This window comes from Doryrhamphus excisus, linkage group LG2, assembly GCF_037039965.1.
Source record: "Doryrhamphus excisus strain RoL-2023G ecotype Guam linkage group LG2, RoL_Dexc_Guam_v1.1, whole genome shotgun sequence".
NCBI classification, from domain to species: domain Eukaryota; kingdom Metazoa; phylum Chordata; class Actinopteri; order Syngnathiformes; family Syngnathidae; genus Doryrhamphus; species Doryrhamphus excisus.
Genome location: NC_136358.1, coordinates 11787721 through 11810694, shown reverse-complemented (window position 1 = coordinate 11810694; position 22974 = coordinate 11787721). Strand labels below are relative to the sequence as shown.

Here is a 22974-nt window from a genome sequence, read left to right as displayed (position 1 = left end):
GCAGGACTTAATTCCAACTTGTGGCAGTATGCAGAGATGCAAACACCACGGCTCGCCCCCTTGTGATGGTCTCAGAGGAGGCAACCTGGCCCCAGATGAGAAGGAATGGTGGAACAATGACGACGCTTGCCCGACACTCACTCATTCACCATAGCTAGCTGCAAGGACACGCACAGTCAGAAAGCTGACGTTCAAGCCACTTTAGCTAGTTAAATACAGTCCATGTGCCCCCCCCCCAAAAAATAGTAGAAGTCGCTTCCACTGCTCCCACGAAGCACACACACACACATTTGCAGATAAAGGGCTGGTGTGAGGCCTCCCTCCGGGTCAATACAGAGACAATGGTGCAGTGTTACCGTCCGCATGTCCTGCAACAAAGCACAGTGCAGCTCCCTGCAGAGACACAGCAAAACCGCCATCCGTCATGGAGTCTTGCATAACATGCCAGTTTATTTCATGGTACATATTAGTCAAGAGCGGTAGAGGGACTCCCGCTCACGTCTCTGGCCAAAGTCACTAGTAAATATACAAGCAGTAGCCGGTTTTGCTTTCGGTTTCAGTCAACAACCACTCTGAGAAGCAGGGACATAAACGGGTTCTGCTCTATCAAATGTGCTGTCATGGTCAAACGTACTATATCCAGCCCTCTTCCTGCACAGCCATGGCTGCCAATTGTCCGTAGCTTCTCTGAGACGACGTGGATGTGAGCGTACACTATAGTGAGTGACGGCCATGAACGCCACCTCCCTTTTCAGGCCAAATGACAAATCAGCAGGTGGTGGTGTGGGAAAAAAAGTTCACCCATACAAAAGAAAACCTCACCTCCAGACGTCGCTGCCCTTGGAGAAAGTGGAGGACTTGATGACCTCGGGGGCCATCCAGGCGTAGGTGCCGGCCGTGCTCATCTTGGTGGTTTTGTGCCACTCCCTGGCCAGGCCGAAGTCGGTAATCTTCAGTGTCAGTCCCTCCATGCATTCGTTCTCGATAGGCTGGGCCAGAAGGACTGCATGGGAGGCAAGAGAAACACTACTTTTAGGCCCACATCGTAAAGTGCAGTTACAGTCATGTGACCAATGCCTGTTTATGGAAACTGACTCTTCTCCTCTTCAACCGTCACACACCAACGGGTGACAATTCACACTCTGGAATCCATCCATTTTCCTCCGCTTATCCGGGTCCGGGTCGCGGGGGCAGCAGTCTTAGAAGGGAAGCCCAGACTTCCCGGTCCCCGGCCACCTCCTCCAGCTCCACCGGGAGGACACCAAGGCGTTCCCAGGCCAGCTGTAAGACATAGTCCCTCCAGCGTGTCCTAGGTCTGCCCCGGGGCCTTTTCCGGGCTGGGCATGCCCGGAACACCTCACCAGGGAGGCGTCCGGGAGGCATCCGGACTAGATGCCCGAGCCACCTCAACTGACTCCTCTCAATGTGAAGGAGAAGTGGCTCTACTCTGAGCCCCTCACGGATGGCTGAGCTCCTCACCCTATCTCTTAGGGTGAGTCCAGCTACCCTACGGAGGAAACACATTTCAGCCGCCTGTATCCGCGATCTCATTCTTTCGGTCATGACCCAAAGCACATGACCAAAGGTGAGGGTGGGAACATAGATCACCGGTAAATTGAGAGCTTTGCCCTCCGGCTCAGCTCACTTTTCACCACGACGGTCCGGTACAGCGACCGCATTACTGCCGAGGCTGCACCGATCTGTCGACCTCACGCTCCCACTTTCCCTCACTCGTGAACAAGACCCCGAGATACTTAAACTCCTCCACCTGGGGCAGGACCTCACTCCCAACCCGGAGGGAGCACTCCACCCTTTTCCGACTGAGAACCATGGCCTCTGATTTGGAGGTACTGAGTCTCATCCCAGAAGCTTCACACTCAGATGCAAACCGTCCCAGTAAACGCTGAAGGTCGCAGCCCGAAAAAGCCATAAGAACCACATCATCTGCAAATAGCAGAGATGAGATTCTAAGGCCCCCGAACTGGACTCCCTCAACACCTTGGCTGCGCCTAGAAATTCTGTCCATGAAAATTGTGAACAGAATCAGTGACAAAGGGCAGCCTTGGCGGAGGCCAACGTTTACCGGAAACAGGCTCGACTTACTACTGGCAATGCGAACCAGACTCCTGCCCCGTTTGTACAAGGACCGGATAGCACGTAGTAACGCGCCACCAATCCCGTACTCCCGGAGCACCCCCCAAAGGACGCCACGAGGGACACGGTCGAATGCCTTTTCCAGGTCCACAAAGCACATGTACTGTGTACTGGGCACTGCTTCCCTTTTCTGAGGCGCCGGATGGTTTGCCAGAACCTCTTCGAGGCCGACCGAAAGTCGTGCTCCATGGCCTCACCAAATTCCTCCCACACCCGAGTTTTTGCCTCGACCGCCGCCGAAGCCGCAAACCGTTTGGCCTGACGGTACCTGTCAGCTGCTTCCGGAGTCCCGCAAGCCATCAAGGCTTGATAGGACTCCTTCTTCAGCTTGACGGCAGCCCTGACCTCTGGTGTCCACCATCGGGTTTGGGGCCTGCCGCTGCGACTGGCACCGACCGCCTTGCGGCCGCAGCTCCAGTCAGCTGCCTCAGCAATGGAGGCACGGAATATGGCCCATTCGGACTCAATATCCCGGTCCTTTCCCGGGATGCAGGTGAAGCTCTGCCGGAGGTGAGAGTTGAAGACTCGACGAACGGAAGACTCTGCCAGACGTTCCCAGCACACCCTCACTGCTCGTTTGGGTCTACCAGGTCTGTCCAGCATCCTCCCCCGCCATCTAATCCAACTCATCACCAGGTGGTGATCAGTTGATAGCTCAGCCCCTCTCTTCACCTGTGTGTCCAGAACATGCGGACGCAGGTCTGATGATACGACTACAAAGTCGATCATAGACCTACGGCCTAGGGTGTCCTGGTGCCAAGTGCACCTATGGACATCCCTATGTTCGAACATGGTGTTAGTTATGGACAAACTGTGGTTCGCACAGAAGTTCAATAACATCACACCGCACGGGTTCAGATCAGGGAGGCCGTTCCTCCCAATCACGCCCCTCCAGGTCACATTGTCATTGCCCACATGGGCGTTGAAGTCTCCCAGTAGAACGACGGAGTCACCAGCTGGGGTGCTCTCCAGCACCCCTCTGATGGACTCCAAGAAGGCCGGGTACTCCGAACTGCCATTTGGTGCGTACGCACAAATGACAGTCAGGACCCTTTCCCCAGCCCGAAGGTGTAGGGAAATGACCCTCTTGTTCACCGGGGCTGACTCCAACACAGAGGCACCAAGCCGGGGGGCTATTAATAAGCCCACACCAGCTCGCCGCCTCTCCCCTGCAGCAACTCCAGAGTAGAACAAGGTCCAGCCCCTCTCGAGGAGTTTGGTTCCGGAACCCAAACTGTGGGTCGAGGTGAGTCCGACTATGTCTAGTCGGCATGTCTCAACCTCTCGCACAAGTTCAGGTTCCTTCCCCACCAGCGAAGTGACATTCCATGTCCCAAGAACCAGATTTGGCCGCCAAAGACAAGGTCGCCTACGCACCCGCCCTTGACCTCCACCCAACACACATTGCACCGGACCCTTATGCTTGCCCCCGTAGGTGGTGGGTCTACGAGGGGGAGATCCCATGTGGCTTCTTCAGGCTGGGCCCGGCCGGGCTCCACGGGTGAAGGCCCGACCACCAGGCGCTCGCCTGCGAGCCCCTCCCCCGGGCCTGGCTCCAGGGTGAGGCCCCGGTATCCCACATCCGGGCGAGGTACGTTGTCTCCTCTCGTTCTTGCTCTGGAAGCCATTTAAAAAAAACTCCCGGCCGGGCCCAGCCCGAAGAAGCCACATGGGATCTCCCCCTCGTAGACCAACCACCTATGGGAGCAAGCATAAGGGTCTGGTGTATTGTGTGTTAGGTGGCGGTCAAGGGCGGGTGCCTGGGCGACATGGTCTTCGGCGGCCAAATCTGGTTCTTGGGACATGGAATGTCACTTCTCTGGTGGCGAAAGAACCTGAACTTGTGCGAGCGGTTGAGATATTCCGACTAGACATAGTCAGACTCACCTCAACCAATAGTTTGGGTTCTGGAACCAAACTCCTCCAGAGGGGCTGGACCTTGTTCTACTCTGGAGTTGCTGCAGGGGAGAGGCGGCAAGCTGGTGTGGGCTTATTAATAGCCCCCAGTTTGGTGCCTCTGTGTTGGAGTCAGCCCTGGTGAACGAGAGGGTCATTTCCCTACGCCTTTGGGCTGGGGAAAAGGTCCTGACTGTCATTTGTGCGTACGCGCCAAACGGCAGTTCGGAGTACCCGGCCTTCTTGGAGTCCATCAGGGGGGTGCTGGAGACTGGTGACTCGTCATTCTACTGGGAGACTTCAATGGCCATGTGGGCAGTGACAGTGTGACATGGAGGGGCGTGATTGGGAGGAACGGCCTCCCTGATGTGAACCCGTGTGATGTTATTGGACTTCTGTGCGAACCACAGTTTGTCCATAACTAACACCATGTTGGAACATAGGGATGTCCATAAGTGCACTTGGCACCAGGACACCCTAGGCCGCAGGTCTATGATTGACTTTGTAGTCGTATCATCAGACCTGCGCCCGCATGTTCTGCATACACAGGTGAAGAGAGGGGCTGAGCTGTTAACTGATCACCACCTGGTGAGGAGTTGGATTAGATGGCAGGGGAGGATGCTGGACAGGCCTGGAAGACCCAAACGAGTAGTGAGGGTGTGCTGGGAACGTCTGGCAGAGTCTCCCGTTCGTCGAGTCTTCAACTCTCACCTCCAGTAGAGCTTCACCTGCATCCCGGGGGAGGACTGGTATATTGAGTCCGAATGGGCCATATTCCGTGCCTCCATTGCTGAGGCAGCAAGGCGGTCGTGGCGGCAGGCCCTGAACCCGATGGTGGACACCAGAGGTCAGGGCCACTGTCAAGCTGAAGGAGTCCTATCGAGCATTGATGGCTTGTGGGACTCCGGAAGCAGCTGACAGGTACCGTCAGGCCAAACGGCACACGGCTTCTGCGGCTGTCGAGGCAAAAACTCAGGTGTGGGAGGAATTTGGTGAGGCCATGGAGCACAACTTTCGGTCGGCCTCAAAGAGGTTCTGGCAAACCGTCCGTCCGGAGCTGAGCCAGAAGGCAAAGCTCTCAATTTACCGGTCGATCTAGGTTCCCACCCTCACCTATGGCCATGAGCTTTGGGTCATGACTGAAAGAATGAGATCGCGGATACAGGCGGCTGAGAGGGGCTCAGAGTAGAGCCGCTCCTCCTTCACATCGAGAGGAGTCAGTTGAGGTGGCTCGGGCATCGAGTCCGGATGCCTCCCGGACACCTCCCTGGAGAGGGGTTCCGGGCATGCCCAGCCGAGAAAAGGCCCGCTGGCCTGGAAACGCCTTGGTGTCCTCCCGGTGGAGCTGGGGGGGTGGCCGGGGACCGGGAAGTCTGGGCTTCCCTGCTGAGACTGCTGCCCCCGCGACCCGGACCCGGATAAGTGGAGGAAAATGGATGGATGGATGGATTGGGTGGACTTGCCCATCAAAAACCTCAGGAAGCGTTGACTGTCAGGACCAAGGCTCTGCTGCACCTCCACACAACTGGATATTTGGATTAGAATCCATGGCTTTTGTGTCTTCATTTATATTAGTGTTTGCTTGCTAACTGCTAGCACTCCACTCGCTAGTAGCCAAAGCGGCTAACAGGAGGATTCACTCTCCATTCATTCCAATGTAGAACCAATGCACACAGACACAAGCAGAGTGAACACATGAGGAATATTTGCACATGCTAATTCATCAAGGGCGCAAATGTATCAACTTGTTAACCATATTTTCTGGACTATAATTGCCCCGGAGTATGAGTCGCACAAGGCAAAACATGCATAATTAGGTAGAAAAAAACATACGTACATAAGTCGCTCTGGAGTATAAGTCGTATTTTTTGCAGGTACAGTAAAGTCTCGTTATATCGATATCGGTTATAACGAATTACTACTTATTACGATACTATTTTCATTTCCTGGCAAATTTCTAGTCTTTTATGATATAATTAGTTCCGTTAGTACTATACCCGGTTATTATGATAATCCGGTTACTACGATGCCCTTTTCATCTCCCGCCAGCCAATTTGGTCTGCTTATATCGATACAAAAGCAGCTAAAATCAATCTTTGCTTAAGGATTTCAATACCAAAAAAGAACACGGCGAACGGCTGCTTCCAGTCAACTTTATTTTTCACACTTCCACCACCAGAGCACAGCACACACACCGATTCCCGCACTTCCTGGTTCACAGGTCATGCTCAACCCGCCCCACATAGCTGGCCAAACACATGCCTGCAACAGAAGAACCAACTGACACAGCATACACACCTATTCCAACGAAGACACAAGCGTACAAATACATGTATTTAATTGTGTTGTATTCAGATATCTTTTTATCGCTTGCAATAATCACTGTTTTTCATATGTACATGCTGGCGTTCGTGGTTTCTCTCGTGTGTATAGATTCTATACAGGCATGTGTTTGGCCAGCTATGTGGGGCGGGTTGAGCATGACCTGTGAACCAGGAAGTGCGGGAATCGGTGTGTGTGCTGTGCTCTGGTGGTGGAAGTGTGAAAAATAAAGTTGACTGGAAGCAGCCGTTCTATACTATAGAACAATGTTGAGTGCATTATTGCCCACTTTTAATGCAGTTCGGCGCAGGATCGGATATATGGATAGTCCGGTTATATTTTTTCCGACTCCCGAGAATATCGATATAACGAGACTTTACTGTAATTTATTTCATAAACTACTTGACCAAAACATTACGACCTCTTGGAAGGCAAGTTCTAACAATAAAATAATAGAGAACGGGCTGAATAAGTGTAAGATATACTAACAGAATGGTGCAACTACACAAAATAACACATAAAAAAATAGATTTATGTTACAGTTTATGTAACATAAACAGTTTTATATAACAGTTTATGTAACATAAACAGTTTTTTCATTTATAAATCGCTCTAGAGAATAAGTAAGGTAATTTATTTTAATGGCTAATGGTGATGTGAAGTCAATTATCGTATTTTCTGGACTATAAGTCGCTCTGGAGTATAAGTCGCAGGACAGCCAACCTATAAAAAAAGTGTGACTTATTGTCTGGAAAATACAGTAGTATGAACAATACAGTGGATCAATAACACGACAAGACGTATGCTATATCGTATGCGGCCAATGCACACAAACCGAGGCACAATTGTGACATTGGTTTTCGACATTAACCAAAAGAAAAAAGCTAACTAGACTAACCGCTACTTGAAATTAAACCCCAATTGGTCTTGAAATTTCTAACATAGACAAGGGCAGGGCTTAACAACTAATGTCCATACGTCTTGTCCCATTGGTCTAACAATGGTATAACATGGATTAAATGTATGCTAACATATCTTCCAAAGCATCTTGACCATGACCCAAAGGGGGCGCCACAAATTTACACACTGTCACAAATCATTTGGCAAAAGTAGGACTAGGACTTGAGTGCGTTGTCCTGACAGCCAACGCTTCCCGAGACGTTTGATCAGTAAAACCGTGCAAAATGGTGCGCGCTCACAGAGAGTGTCGCTCGCTACATTGCAAAAGAAATGCCACTATTCTAAACGGTCGTATGGCATAAATGTTATGTAATTATGTAATTATGATGTTTCTGTGAAACATGAACAACAATGTGGCTGATCTTGCAACTCGGCCAATGATCAACGATAATTTGTCATACAATTATCGACCAGCTTGTCAATGTAAGTAAGTGTTGTGGGATGCTTGCTGATGTCGTGCAAGTTCCGAGAAACACAAAACACACTTCTTCAGAATAAGAGCGCTGTGCTAATACAGAAAATGGTTTGCAAAAAAAAGTGAATTTAGAAAAAAAATCTAATGAATTTCATCAGTGGCATCACTAGGCCTATTTTAGGAGGTCTTCAGCCCTAAATAATTAGATTTTTTCATTAAATCTCTGACAAATGTTATATAATAGGGCAAGAATAGGAGTTAAACATAAATGTGTCCATTTCCCTTTATTTCATGGTGTAAGAGCCCCTTCACTGCGCCATTACCCAGTCCATTCCACTTGGCCATGTAAAGTGCGCCCACATCACTGACAATCCAGTCCATGTTTTCCCTGCAGTAGCAATTAGTTAGCTCCAGTCCACAGTTAATTAACAGCAGATTGAACCATGAACCAAGCATTTCCCATTTTACAAAAAAGAAAAAATCTAAATAAATATAATGAAAAAACAGGCGTACAGGCGATCTCGGCTCAAGTCTTACACCTCTGTTGATTTGCGGCCAAGAGCTAGATTCCAGCTATAAAGGAACACTGCATATGCTATGATCATTGGTCCTGATTGTGGTGCGAAGTGTGCCCTGCGCTCTCAACCTTTGGGGGCACAGCATCAGTTGTGTTTCTCTCACATTATGGAAGCACACTGCGGGTTACTGAGTTGAGCAGCATGCTAATACTACTACTACTGCTACGACTACTGCTAGTAGTCGTAGTAGTAATGAACAGAAAAATAATAAAGATTATAGTAATAATAGGCTAATTATATATATATATATATATATATATATATATATATATATATATATATATTATAGACTAATAATGATTATTATATAATATAATAGGGCTGCACGGCATTCGAGTGGTTAGCGCGCAGACCTCACAGCTAGGAGACCCGGGTTCAATTTCACCCTCAGCCAGCTCTGTGTGGAGTTTGCATGTTCTCCCCGTGCATGCGTGGGTTTTCTCCGGGACTCTGGTTTCCTCCCACATTCAAAAAACATGCTAGGTTAATTGCTGACTCCAAATTGTCCATAGGTATGAATGTGGGTGGGAATGGTTGTTTGTCTATATGTGCCCTGTGATTGGCTGGTGACCAGTCCAGGGTGTACCCTGCCTCTCGCCTGAAGACAGCTGGGATAGGCTCCAGCACCCCCGCGACCCTCGTGAGGATAGGCGGTAGAAAATGAATGAATGAATAATAATATATACGTATATTATTTAGAATATATATATCCCGGTTCTTGTTCGTTAGGGTTAGGGTTATTTTTTGGATTTCCCTATGTCTACTACATTAATTCATATCCTGTGCATCTCCATGGGGCCAAGCCCCCCGCGTCCTCAAGACCTAGTGACGCCCCTGGATTTCATACAGCCCTAACCCATTCTTGCTCCAGAAGAGTGACACATTAACACACACTTTAATGCAATCTTTCAACTTATGAGTGAGTCCCTGCGTTTTTGTCGGACATCCTGCACTGCGCGTCACTGCCCGGAGGCAGAGCATTTGACGTCAGAAAAGAATGCATCACAAGAGCTTTTGTTGTCCTCTGTGCAGCGCCTGTGTGAAAAAAAACGTCTTTAGAGGAAGCAAGCAACGGAGGCCTTTATGGAGGCACGGCCTGGCGAGACCACTTCCAGGAAGTGAAAGGGCAGGGTCAGCCTCAAACACCAGACCAAAAAAAAAAACAGCCAACCACCAAAAGTTTCAGACCAGGCAAAGAATGCCCAATTTGCACACACACACATTCACACACACACACACTCAGTACACAAGGCAGGTTCACAACGCCAGCTAGCGTAGTCACATCCATATGACAAAAGCAATTTTAGCAGCCTCAGCACACAAAGGCACTTCTCCTGCTTCCTGAGTGGAGGCCGAGTGCGTCCACAGATCAGGCTTCCACTGCCTAAATGTGGGTTGATCCCATACATTGTTATGCCGCAGTATAAGAGGGCACCAGCGAGCACCGGTCTTGCCCGAACACGATAGCCGATGGCCTGATAGCGAGGCCGGACCAACAATGTTGCCGCAGACGACAAGCGTGACATATCACCGTGGCAACAGGCTGTGTTTGCTATTGTTTGTTTGCTGCGTTGAACACAAGCGAGTGTGTCCGCTGTAGAAGTTTGGCCCTGGGGACTGTCTCAACAAAATCAGCAGTCAGGGATTTCTCCACACGCTTGACGCCCGGTGTCAACAACCACTGAACCACTGCTATTGTAATTGCATAGCCGATGTGGTTGCTGTTTTAAGACGGCAAAAAGAATGATCAAGAAGTGGTGCATAGTAAAAAAGACAAACGGCACTTTAGTTGTAAAATGCCTATAAGGAACAAAGCCAAATGAATTCAATTTTTTTCCCTTTGCTTATTTGCATCATGTTGAATTGCATCATATCTCAAGAAATTGCACCATATCATATCAGATTGCATTGATGTGAACTAAATGATTATCGCATCGTATTGCATCGTGAAGAGGATGAAGCGTATCGCATCGTTTTGCCAGAAAATTCCATATATCGTTCAAGTATCGTATCGCTGGCAGTGCATCGAGATGTGTATCGAATCGTGAGATTCACACCCCTAGTGTACACACATAGTTAGTGGCACATGTGAACATTGTAAATAGTTCATGGAGTTATATTTGTAAATAAATGATTTTGATGTAAAACAAGCCATTTTTGTGTTTATGTTGGTAGACTTGTTTAGATATTTGAGTTGTCACAAAAGCAAAAGATACTGTATTTTCTGGACCAAGTCGCTCTGGAGTATAAGTCGCACAAGGCCAAAAATGCATAATTAGGTAGAAAAATAACATACATAAGTCGCACTGGAGTATAAGTCGCATTTTTTGCGGGTAATTTATTTTACAAACTACTTGACCAAAACAGACATTACATCCTCTTGGAAGGCAAGTTCTAACAATAAAAGAATAGAGAACAGGCTGAATAGGTGTAAGATATGCTAACACAATGGTTATTCAGCTACACAAAAAATAAACATGCACAGAAAAGGTGTCCAGTGTTTACGTAACATACACAATTGTTTCATTTATAAGTCGCTCTGGAGTATAAGTCGCAAGAACAGCCAACCTACGAAAAAAGTGCGACTTATCGCCATGAAAATACGCTACGTATATGTGTGTCAAAGTGAAATGTGTCTTTTCACAAAAAGCTGCTTTTCTCTTTTCTTTAGTCGGGAACTGATATTTTCCTGAAAATTACATACGTATGTTCTACTGCTGATTACTAAGGAACGCAAAAACGTAGAAACAAACTTTCTTCTGGTCGGTTCCATGTTTATACAGCTATAGAACACAATATTGTGTGACTTGGAAGATCAGTCAAAATGGTCCACTACTGATGGGGTCGCCATTGGACAATGTCTGGTATTGAACGAGTTAATGAACTAAACTTGGAAATTGGTGGTGTTGCAGATGTGATCTCAACTCATTTTATCAGGACAAAGACGCGTTCTAATTGTGAATGTAGTGTTCTCCATTGACCACTGGGTGTCAGTAATTGTTTGGTCAGACAAGCACCAGATCGCCCAGCACGGGCATTTATTGCAGGTTCATGCTGTGGGGATGTTTTTCAGCAGCAGGAACTGGCAGACTAGTCAGGATTGAAGGAAAAATGAATGCAGCAATATATAGAGATATCCTGGATGAAAACCTGCTCCAGAGCGCTCTTGACCTCAGTAGACTGGTCATGTACTTTGACCATATAGACAGTAGACATTAGCACACAGCCAAGATCTCAAAAGATTGGCTTCAGAACCACTCCGTGAATGTCCTGGAGTGGCCCAGCCAGAGTCCAGACTTGAATCCGATCGAACATCTCTGGAGAGATCTGAAAATGGCTGTGCACAGACGTCTCCCATCCAACCTGATGGAGCTTGAGACTTATTGCAAAGAAGAATGGGCAAAACTGCCTAAAGATAGGTGTGCTAAACTTGTGGGATCATATTCAAAAAGACTTGAGGCTGTAATTGCTGCCAAAGGTGGATCAACAAAGTATTAAGCAAAGGCTGTGAATACTTATGTAAATGTGATTTTTTTGTTTTCTATTTTTAATAAATTCAAAAAAAGTAAAAAAAAAAACTTTTTCACATTGTCATAATGGAGTATTTTGTGTAGAATTTTGAGGCAAGAGATTAAATTAATACAATTTGGAATGAGGCTGAAACATGACAAAATGTGGAAAAAGTGAAGCGCTGTGAATACTTTCCGGATGCACTGTACATCTGTTTTTGTCTCATGGAGATTTGAGGTCAGCTCAAGAACTCTCATGTGATCTTTATGTTTTTGTTGGTATTTATACTACTATTACATATTACTAGCAAATTTGTGGTTTTCTCTTTGTAATTTGAATGATTTGCAGTCATATTTATAGGTATTTAGTGCTCATTGCCTCTACTGTAGCTAACAGTAGCTAGCTACAGTTTGGTAATGACAGTTAGCTAATAGCTGAGCAAGCCTAACATCAACAACAGTAATATAGAGTAGACAGTATTACTGATGCTTCATATTTATTGAGAGTAGTACTGTAGTCCCACATCATCTGATATACACTTGTCCATTTATTATTTTAATCTTCATTCCGCCTGATATCCTTAGCCGACCAAGTGTTGTGTCACTGGCTGCAAGGTTGAAGATGTCACCAATGCAACAGGCTGCCTATCAATGCTGCGTTCAAAATAAGTCCGGTCAATGACTGTGCGATGAATGTGGTGAATGACTTTGCCGAGCGTGGCGTCAAACTCACATCCGACTTTGTCGCAATGACCAGGAAGGAGCAGAATGTGCTGCAGGCAGTTGAACATGACCACAGCCAACAGCCAAACCTTCGTCACTGCAAACACAAGCTGATCCCTGAATAGGAGGGTTACTCCTGGGTGGCAGGTGGGATGACAAATCTGGGGTTAGATGCACTGGTGAGGTTCAGTTCAGATTTCATCTCTCCCTTGTGATGTTCCTCAGTGGAGAGGACTCTGGCGCAATAGACTGAGCAATTAAGTTTGAAATTTAGTTAATGTTCTTATCCCTGTGAGTTTCTAGTGAGTTGCCAGCAGAGAGAGTTTGTTATTTAAATGTGATACTATTGCCCCTTGTGTTTACAATATTTACAATAAAATACAAATAAAATAAAAAACAAAGTGTAACTTTAAAGTGTAAACTTTATATGTATGTCAAATATCCATCACTGCTACATAAAATTCAGGGTAAGGCCATGTGAACATGTCCCATTTACCGCCATTGATTTTGTCAATAGGACAAATGAATATATATATATATATATATATATCAAGAGAAAAAACGTATTTAAACAAATATATAATAATAATAATATATACAGATAATAATATATATTATAATAATATAATATAAAAAATAATAAAATAATATTTTAGGAGCATAAAGTTGAAACATTAAAAAATATAAATGTTTTTATGAAGTCGTAATATGAGATGTTTGGAAAATCAGGCTGGGGAAAAAGTTACAATATAGTCATTGTTTTATGAAAAGAACATTTATCAAGATGATTTAAGTTGAAATATAAGGGAAATTATTTTAAAATGGCATCAAAAATGGGTAAAAGCGTGGATGGTAGTAATAGTAGGCTTTTTCTCCTCTAATAGATCCCAAAGCTGAGATGCAGTTGATGAAATGTGTATGTCTACCCTACATGCACTGCTTTACAACATACCAAAGTGGCCAAGTTGCATCCTTTCACTTTTCAACGAGAAAAAGTCTGAACCCCCCTGGTCTGTGGGGTGTCGATATGAAAGGCTTCCCACAGTAGTGGTGGCTGTCAATCATGAGAATGTGCATCATCATCCTTTAAATGGTCGGACGGCAGACTGAGCACTCCTCACTCTGCACCTCCCCAAAATGAAGCTCCACCGAGGACCCCCTCTCTTCCCCGTCCTGTCTGTGCTCCTTTTTAAAACCTTCAACCACTCCGGCCACTCCGCCCTCCCTTGGACCCGTAGGCGAGTGGAGAATTCGGCCAGGGCGGGGGCTTTCCCGGGAAGAACGGGAGCTTTGTCCCCATCGAGGGAGGGACGAGGCCATGGGACGACAGGCGGCCTGGAGTTGCAACCTCTGAACAGGCCAGTGAGACAGATAAGGCTCAATGAGCAGCTTGCCAGATTATTTGGACTCTGCTTTTTCTTGTTAGGTGTCCTATGTATAATTTCATGGTCAACATTTCCATGTTTGCTTGGTTTTTTTTAATCATTGCGCTTGTTTCCCATGGCCAGGTGGTTAGCCTTCCAGCCTTCCAGCATGCTTGGAGATATGATGTGTTCTTTTACATATCAGAAAATACTTTCTTGAACAACTGGCTTCCTTGTTTGATAATGTAACATCCATCTATACAACCATTGAAGCATATTGTATGTACATATATGTATTGAATCATTCTTTTTCAAAATAGATAATTTTTTAATCATCCTTAGATGCATATTAAATCGTTTAGCACAAAGATATTGACAGTCCATCCCTAATTATTACAAATAAAACCTTGTTTCAAGCTGCGGTTAACTGTGGGCAAGTGTGATTGATCGTGATTAACCAACAGCCCCAGTTGCATGATATCACAAGGCTGAGATGTACGCTGTTTTTGATTGATTTAACTGCGTCACAGTATCTTGACATACTGGGTGCTTAAAAATACTTGAAAATGTCTTCCTTTTATTGCATCGTTAGGAATGTATTACAACTGTATTCATTTAAATGGCTTACCCTGTATATTGGACTTGTTTGTGTGTGTTATGTAATCAAATGGTGAACAATACCAACATTATTCGCTAGAAAAAAGCGTGGACGCCCCTGTATTTCAGGAAAAAAACAAACAAAAAAATCACCATAACAAAAGAACAACCAGCCAAAAAAAGAATATTTGCTCCGAGGCTCCTCCCACAGGTGGAAGATGTTACCAGTGAACTGACAATATCGAGGCTGCCCATTCTGTCGATCACAAGCTACTGGTCGATCACTTTGTAGACGTCATACGACATCGGTCAGCTGACATTAAGCTCTCCTCCTGATTGGCTGTTGCTCCCCCGTGGCAAAAATGATGTGGCGAACAGACGTCTAAAGCCCCACACGGAGATCTGATAGAAGATGCGATGGACGTAATACATGAAGGGTGTGTATGTACAGTAGCTATTTTGGGTGACATTTTGGTTATGTACAGAACTATTGAAGAACGAAGCAGAATTATCTTTATTGCCATACTGAATTGAATTGTGAATTATTCAATGACATCCACTTATTTGACTACCTGTAATCTATGAAACATTAGTATTAGTATAGTACTCCCAAAGTTTACTGGATAGATTTTATAGTAAGAATGTATGGTATGTAAATTCTGCTGTATAAGCCGCTACTTTTTTCGTAAAATGTGAAACCTGCGGCTTATACAGCAGTGTGGCTAATTTATGGATAAATTCCAATCTTGTGACATCTCCTTTACTTGAGCCAGTAGCTCACGAGCTATCATGAGCTAGTATCAATGCACTCATAATGAGCTTGTCAACCAGTTGGAGATCGCAGGGCATCATTATATATACCAGTGTAACAACACAACAGTCTGACTCAGTGTCATCTTACATAGTATAACACAAAATCATCACACAGCAACTTAACACTATAAGGCTGTACCTGAGCAATGTACAAACATGTACCAATACAAGATAAAAAAAGTAAAATAATTAATCATATCTCAGCAACGCATTAATTGTGGTACTGCAATGACGTCAGCGCCCTCCGAGATCCTCCAGTTCCCTCCTGGACTTGATCATATTAAAAGTTGCTCGTCAGCTGAAAAAGTGTGAGCATGCCTGAATGATATCATTCGTGCTCATGCCACCTGAAATATTCTGGCTAGATCAACAATATTAAAAACAAGTAAAGTCGCATTACCAAGACCGTCCGGCATTTAATTTCCGATACCGATATAGACAGCAGTTCTTGTCTAATGAACATGAACACATTATACTTCCTTTCCTGTGATGCCACTGAACACATTTTACAAATAACTTTTGTTTTTACCTTTTACACTTGTGTTACCAGTATTGAGTATGTACTTTAATACTGAAAAATAAAAATGTCTGCTACTTAAATGCAAAAATCTGAGAAACTGATGTAGCTTGGCTTTTCAATGTGTGCACAAGCTGACATCCCATTAGATAAGTTAGCCAGGCTACATCAAGTTCTCACTTACTAGGCAAAATTGGCCAGCAATGTATTGCATCAATAAATGTAAGGATTTTTGCATTTAATTAATGTATAATTGATTCACTAACCCAAAAAGCACACACCTAAATCTGTAATGCCCGTGCTTGTGGTGAAGGAAGACGTAGTCGCCAGTGCCATTCCAATTGCATTATTAAAGTACGACACATTACGACACCCTTATTTTGTTTAGACAATTTACCTGTAGATTTCGTTTCAATTTCTGCGCCCGCGACTGCCTGCTTGCGGCAGGTCAAAATACTGACTTATTAACAACGCTAGTGGGCTGAAACCCAAGACCAGAATCTACCCACCGCACCACAGGGGGTGACTTTCTCAATCAAGATGGACTTTGGGTGTCTAAAATGTGGCCCTGGGGTCCATTAGGGCCCCACGGGCAAGCTACAAGTGACTAGATGTTCATGGGGTACATGTTAATTTACTTTTTTAAAGTGCTATCCTTATAATACCTATGGCTTGTCTTCAAAATATTACTTGCAAAACAGACCGTTTTGGAGGAAGCACAAATTCAAGGAAATGCAGCTGGAATAGGCACAGATTCTGGAAGATCTAGAAAAGTTTTCTGTGCGGGTTATTTGGTGTAGCTGCTCTACAGGAGTCCACAACTCAATACAAAGGGTCCCCTTTAAATATTCAGTACCAAAATGAAAAAAATCTAAATTGAACACTCAACCTGGAAACAACAGGATTTATAGCAGCTGGAAACTAGGAAAGTCCCTTTTGAGCAATCTTGTTTGCCTTGACGCCACATCACAAGAAGCAAAAGGGCAACACACACACATGCACAGCGTTCTCCAGCTATCACTTAGTTGTTTACGGTCATAAAATTGTGACCTCCCTAAAGTTTCTTGGAAATGGTATATTTCTTAGGCAGGAAAGGACGGAACCAAACATGTCAGGAAGACGCTGCCTCGCACACCCTGAAAGAAACAACAAAACAAAAATGTGGCCTATTACCTTTTTCTTTCACATTTTTGCTGACACATCTTGTGATCTGTGCAAAGAGAATGAGGTTAAACACTGACAAGACTGAGGAAGTAGGTCAGTAAGTAAATCTCTCCCTGCGCACTTCAGGGTCTTATTTTGAAGGAACGACATAAACGGGTACAGTCCTGGATGGAACATAAATAAAACTAAAAGCTGTGTAAGTAATGTAACACAGGTTGTCTCCTTAAGGTTCAACAAGCGTCTGTCTGTATTTAAAGGCCTGCACAGCCCAGCCATTATGGAGTCAGCTGAATGCAGCGTGATAAAAACATGAAAACATCCATTTGTGTGACATTTCCCGACGGTACACAAATAAAACGGGCGGCCTTGATGACCCCACGCAGCCACCTGACCTTCCAACAAGCTCTTAAAGGGTGCCTGACATGATTCATCAACTTTTAATTAAGATTAATTAAATTATCTTTCAAATAACTTGACAAGATCTAATTGGATTTGGATGAAATTTTCTGGAATTGTCAAAAACAGGATAAGGAAGAATTGATTACATTTTGGGGGCAACCGGATCACCGCCTGGATTTTCTTTGTTTTTTTTAAAGGATTCTTTAGCATTGCGAGATTGGACCATTTTCACTATTTGTGTCGATTTATTTACAATTAGCCTTCCTGTTACACTGTACTATCATGCTAGGTGTTAGCATGCTAATGTTGGTGGTAGCATGGTAGCGTTGCTAGCATTCGATTTGATTGACTTTCCTACCATCTTTCTTTATACATTTTGCCTGGCACTCATTTCTTCTGTCTCTCTGGTGGCAGCTAGCTTGCTATAGTTATAGCCTCTGGTCCATGGACTCCAAATGTGAAAATGTGACATTTTTTATTTTTATTTTTTCATTTTGTGTTTAAAGCAAACAAACAACAAGGGTTCATTTGGCGCAGGCTTTTGTCCCAGAAGGAAGCTACAAGTGGCTGTCACGTTCATGGGGTATATGCAAACTTACTTTATTAAAATATCTGATTTTGAATAGCTCAACAAATAATATTTGCTTATACTATAGTATTTTTATAACTCTTCAATTTAAACATGATGTCTGTATTTAATGACAAATGAGCCACTAGCCACATATACATGGACCCAAATATTCCAATTGCATTCGGTTTATTTGCTCAAACGGAAATAATTTAACCTGTGTATACACCTCATTCCGAAAGAAAAGTGCCAGTCCGAATGAACATATAATCGGATTCACAGGGGTGGAATATTTCTTTCCCCAATCCGATTGAGGTATCTTGTACGCGCTCAAACGAAAAGGTGTCAGGTTCTTCTTCGTTATGTTTTTCTTCTTCTGTTGTTTATTGGCGGTTGGCAAGCAGCTTCCGGTGTGCATTACCATCCGTGGAACAGAATCTAAACCCTTCTATACTTTATTCACAAGTCCAGTTTTATTAAAAAAGAAAATATATATCTATATAAAACATGTCCTGAGTTTAATTATAAAATATTAGCAATTTGATCTTTTCCTGTTTAAATTGATCCCGGGTGCGTTCTTTCAGCGCATGTTCAAATATGACGTAACACGCAGCTCAAGACGTTCTTCAGTTTTAAAAATGGAGGCGAGCGATCGGCACTGCTGCGGAAAGTTTGTTTTTGATCCAAACAAAATTTCAAGACTGGAACGAACAAAAAACTGGCTACTGTTTGTGTGGTACATAAAGTCATATTGAAATGTTGGCAGTCACATAAAACACAAATAACTCACCTTGACTTTCTGTCAAAGTAGCTTTAATAGTGCTGAAAGTTGGCTGCATCTGCATAAACCATTTTCTTCTACTCTTTTATACTGTCCTGTCTAAGCAGTAGAGATTTCTATGAAAAAAAGATATTATAGTGGCTATTTCATTCTCATTCATTCATTCATTTTCTACCACTTATCCTCACAAGGGTCACAGGGAGTGTTGGAGCCTATCCCAGCTGTCTTCGGGCGAGAGGTGGGGTACACCCTGGACTGGTGGCCAGCCAATCACAGGGCACATATAGACAAACAACCATTCTTCGGGCGAGCCAGCCAATCACAGGGCACATATAGACAAACAACCATTCCCACTCACATTCATACCTATGGACAAGTTGGAGTTGCCAATTAACGTAGCATGTTTTTGGAATGGGGGAGGAAACCGGAGTACCCGGAGAAAACCCACGCATGCACGTCCACACAGAGATGGCCGTGAGTAGAATTGAGCCCTTGTCTCCTAGCTGTGAGGTCTCTTAATTGTGTAATTCTAACAAAACAGTACATATTATGGAACTGTGAATTTCCCATGACACTCTGACCACATCATGGTCCACTTGATTCCTGCGTACAGGCAGAAAAGCTCTGCATTACCCTAAGACAGGCATCAAATTAAATTCAGGTTTGCGTCAAATAGTATGTTTGTTTCAATTAAAATTCAATTTCAATTAAAACAGTTAAAGGCAAAAAACAACAAAACTGCCAACAAGGCACCCCCCCCCCTTTTTTTTTTAACTCTACCAGTTAGTGAATAATTTTTGTTACTGACTTCAGCCCGGTAGTTGACAGTAACGTGGAAGTTAGGTGCTGACGCACATCAGGGGAGCAATGCCAGAGGATTTATTTCCTGAATTTCTGCTTCCAACAGTGGAAATTTTAGACATACTGGTCAAAGGTGTGCTCACCCTTGCACATGCAGTGAAACACCGGAGGAGAGGAAAGCGGGCCGGCGCATGCGCCTTTGTCAGCGGGGATTACGCACGTCGCCACCGGGAATATTTCTCTCTAATGTGCGTTCACTTCGCAACAAACTAGAGGAACTACAACTGCTGTTGGGAAAAAAAATGAAGTTTTTTTCATCTGCGGTTTTGTGCTTTATCGAGACGTGGCTCTGTGGATTAATACTGAACAGCTGCAGCTGGCTGGCTTCCAACTCCATCGCGCGGACAGGGACAAGGAACTTTCCGGCAAAACTAAAGGTGGAGGAATCTGTTTCTAAATCAACAGTGGTTGGTGCAACAACTTAGTTCCTTGGTGACAAAAGCAACCTTACCCACGAACTCCCTAAATACAGACAGTTCATCAAATGCCCGACCAGAGAAGAAAATATGCTGGATCACTTTTACACTACAGTCAGGGATGTTTATCACGCCGTCCCCCGTGCTACACTGGGACATTTTGACCACATCATGGTTCACTTGATTCCTGCGTAAAAGGCAGAAACTAAAGCTCTGCAAACCTGTAGTGAGGACATCAAGGAAGTGGACCAGGGAGGCTGTGGAGGATCTCCAGGCGTGTTTGGACTCACTGACTGGGATGTGTTCAGAACTGCTACCAACAGTCTGGATGAGTACACAGAGGCTGTGATGTCCTACATCAGCTTCTGTGAGGACTGCTGCGTTCCATCACGCAACAGGGTGAGCTACAACAACGACAAACCCTGTTTCACAGCCAAACTCAGACAGTTAAGGTTAGCAAAGGACGAGGCCTTCAGGAGTGGGGACAAAAACAAAGAGTCGAAGTACAAGTTTAGCAAGGCGGTGATAGAGGCTAAACGACTGTACTCTGAGAAGTTGCAACACCAATTCTCAGCTAACGACTATGCGTCTGTCTGGAAAGGGCTCAGGCAGATCACCAACTACAAGCCTAAAGCCCCCCACTCCATCAACGATCGACGCCTATCCAACGTCCTGAACAAGTTCTACTGCCGCTTTGAAAGGACAGCCAAGCAACCATCCCCCTCAACACCACCACCTCCAGTCACGTCCACCAAGACCCGCCTTAAAGGCCCTCCCCTCTCCCTCTTCACCCACCTCAGTGACGACTCTTTCCATCCATGAGAGAGAAAACTCTTCAGGAGACAGAACCCCCGGAAAGCAGCTGGACCGGACTCTGTGTCTCTGTTCGCCTTGAAGCACTGCGCTGATCAGCTGTCTCAAGTGTTCACAGATATCTGCAACACCTCACTGGAGACATGCCACGGGCCTGCCTGCTTCAAGACCTCAACCATCATCCCTGTTCCCAAAAAGCCAAGGACCACAGGACTTAATGACTTCAGACCCGTCGCCCTGACCTCCGTGGTCATGGTCCTTTGAGCGCCTTGTGCTCTCACACCTGAAAGTCATCACTGACCCTCTCCTAGACCCCCTGCAGTTTGCCTACAGAGCCAACAGGTCTGTAGACGCCCTCCACTTCATCCTCCAGCACCTGGACTCCGCAGGAACTTACGCTAGGATCCTGTTTGTGGATTTCAGCTCTGCCTTCAATACCATCTTCCCAACTCTGCTCCAGGAGAAGCTCTCCCAGCTGAGCGTGCCTGACTCCACCTGCAGGTGGATTACAGACTTCCTGTCTGACAGGAAACAGTGCGTGAAGCTGGGGAAACACGTCTCTGATACAAAAACCATCAGCACCAAATCCCAGGGCCGCGTTGTTTCTCCTCTGGTCTTCTCCCTGTACACAAACAGTTGCACCTCCAGTCACCAGTCTGTCAAGCTCCTGATGTTTGCGGACGACACCACCCTCATCAGTCTCATCTCTGACGGCGACGAGTCCGCCTACAGGTGGGAGGTTGACCATCTGGCAACTTGGTGCAACCTGAACAACCTGGAGCTCAACGCTCTAAAAACAGTGGAGATAGCTGTGGACAACAGGAAGAACTCAGCCTCTCCTGTCCCCATTACCCTCTGTGACTCTACGATTGACATTGTGGAGTCCTTCCGCTTCCTGGGTAACATCATCTCCCAGGACCTCAAGTGGGAGCCGAACATCAGCTCCCTCATCAAGAAAGCACAGCAGAGGATGTACTTCCTACGGCAGCTGAAGAAATTCAGGCTGCCAAAGACAATGATGGTGCACTTCTACACCTCCATCATTGAGTCCATCCTCACCTCCTCCATCACCATCTGGTACGCTGCTGCCACTGCTAAGGACAAGGGCAGGCTGCAGCGTGTCATTCGGTCTGCAGAGAAGGTGATTGGCTGCAATCTCCCGTCCCTCCAAGATCTGTACGCCTCCAGGACCCTGAGGCGTGCAGAAAAGATTGTGGCCGATGCCTCTCACCCCGGACACAGACTCTTCGAGACGCTCCCCTCTGGCAGGAGGCTGCGGTCCATCAGGACCAAAACCTCACGCCACAAGAACAGTTTTTTCCTGTATGTCAGGCTTATCAACAAGGCCCGGAAACCCCCCTGACACTCCTCACACCCCACCTCTGCCTCATCCTGCCACTTTGACACTCACTCTATGCGTTACATTAACGCTCAGTTTGGACTCTTTTGAAATAACTATCAGACTGTGTTTCCGGAATAAAAAACAAAAAACAGACTGTTTAAAAAAAACAAAACAGACTTTATAGTGTTTATTCTGTATATTTTGTATTTTAATTTTTAATAGATTTGTCTGCACCGACATCACCAAAACAAATTCCTGTGTTTGATCATACCTGGCAATAAACAATTTCTGATTCTGATTGTGATGAACTCCTAAAGAGGAAGAAGGGAGACAAAGCCCAAGGAAACAAGGCAGGCCGATGTGTGTGGAAAGAGAGCGGTATTGGAGTTAATAGTATTTACAGTGAACATGAGAGGAAATGTGAATATTTCTATCAAGTGGATTCTGATGTGCACCCCATTATGCCCTCTGCTTGCATTGTGGAGGGATTTTTACAGCTTTCAGACCTTCATCGTTCATTGCTCTGCATGCATCATATGATTACAGACGTTTAATGATTATTTTGTGCATTAAGAGTGTTTCACCTGAACGATTTCATTTTTATTGTTCCAATCCCCGCACAGTGTTTTTGTAGTAGGCATACTGCATTAGCATGACTGTTAAACTTTCACCTTCAATTTGTTATTGAGTCAATAAGCAGACTTAAACCATAGCCATCGTGAGTGGACACAAAAAGTGAAGCTGAAATCTGACCCAACATCAGACTGGACTAAGACATACCT

General features: G+C 45.3%; 1 protein-coding gene across 1 annotated transcript in view; it reads right to left on the bottom strand.

Moving 5' to 3' along the window:
* The window catches only part of LOC131125156 (mitogen-activated protein kinase kinase kinase 11), a 52059-nt gene that overhangs the window by 11630 nt on the left and 17455 nt on the right, over positions 1-22974 (bottom strand). Inside the window, exon 2 of the mRNA XM_058066399.2 lies at positions 823-1003. Coding sequence (XP_057922382.2) covers positions 823-1003 — 181 coding nt within the window. The remainder of the gene's footprint in view (positions 1-822; positions 1004-22974) is intronic.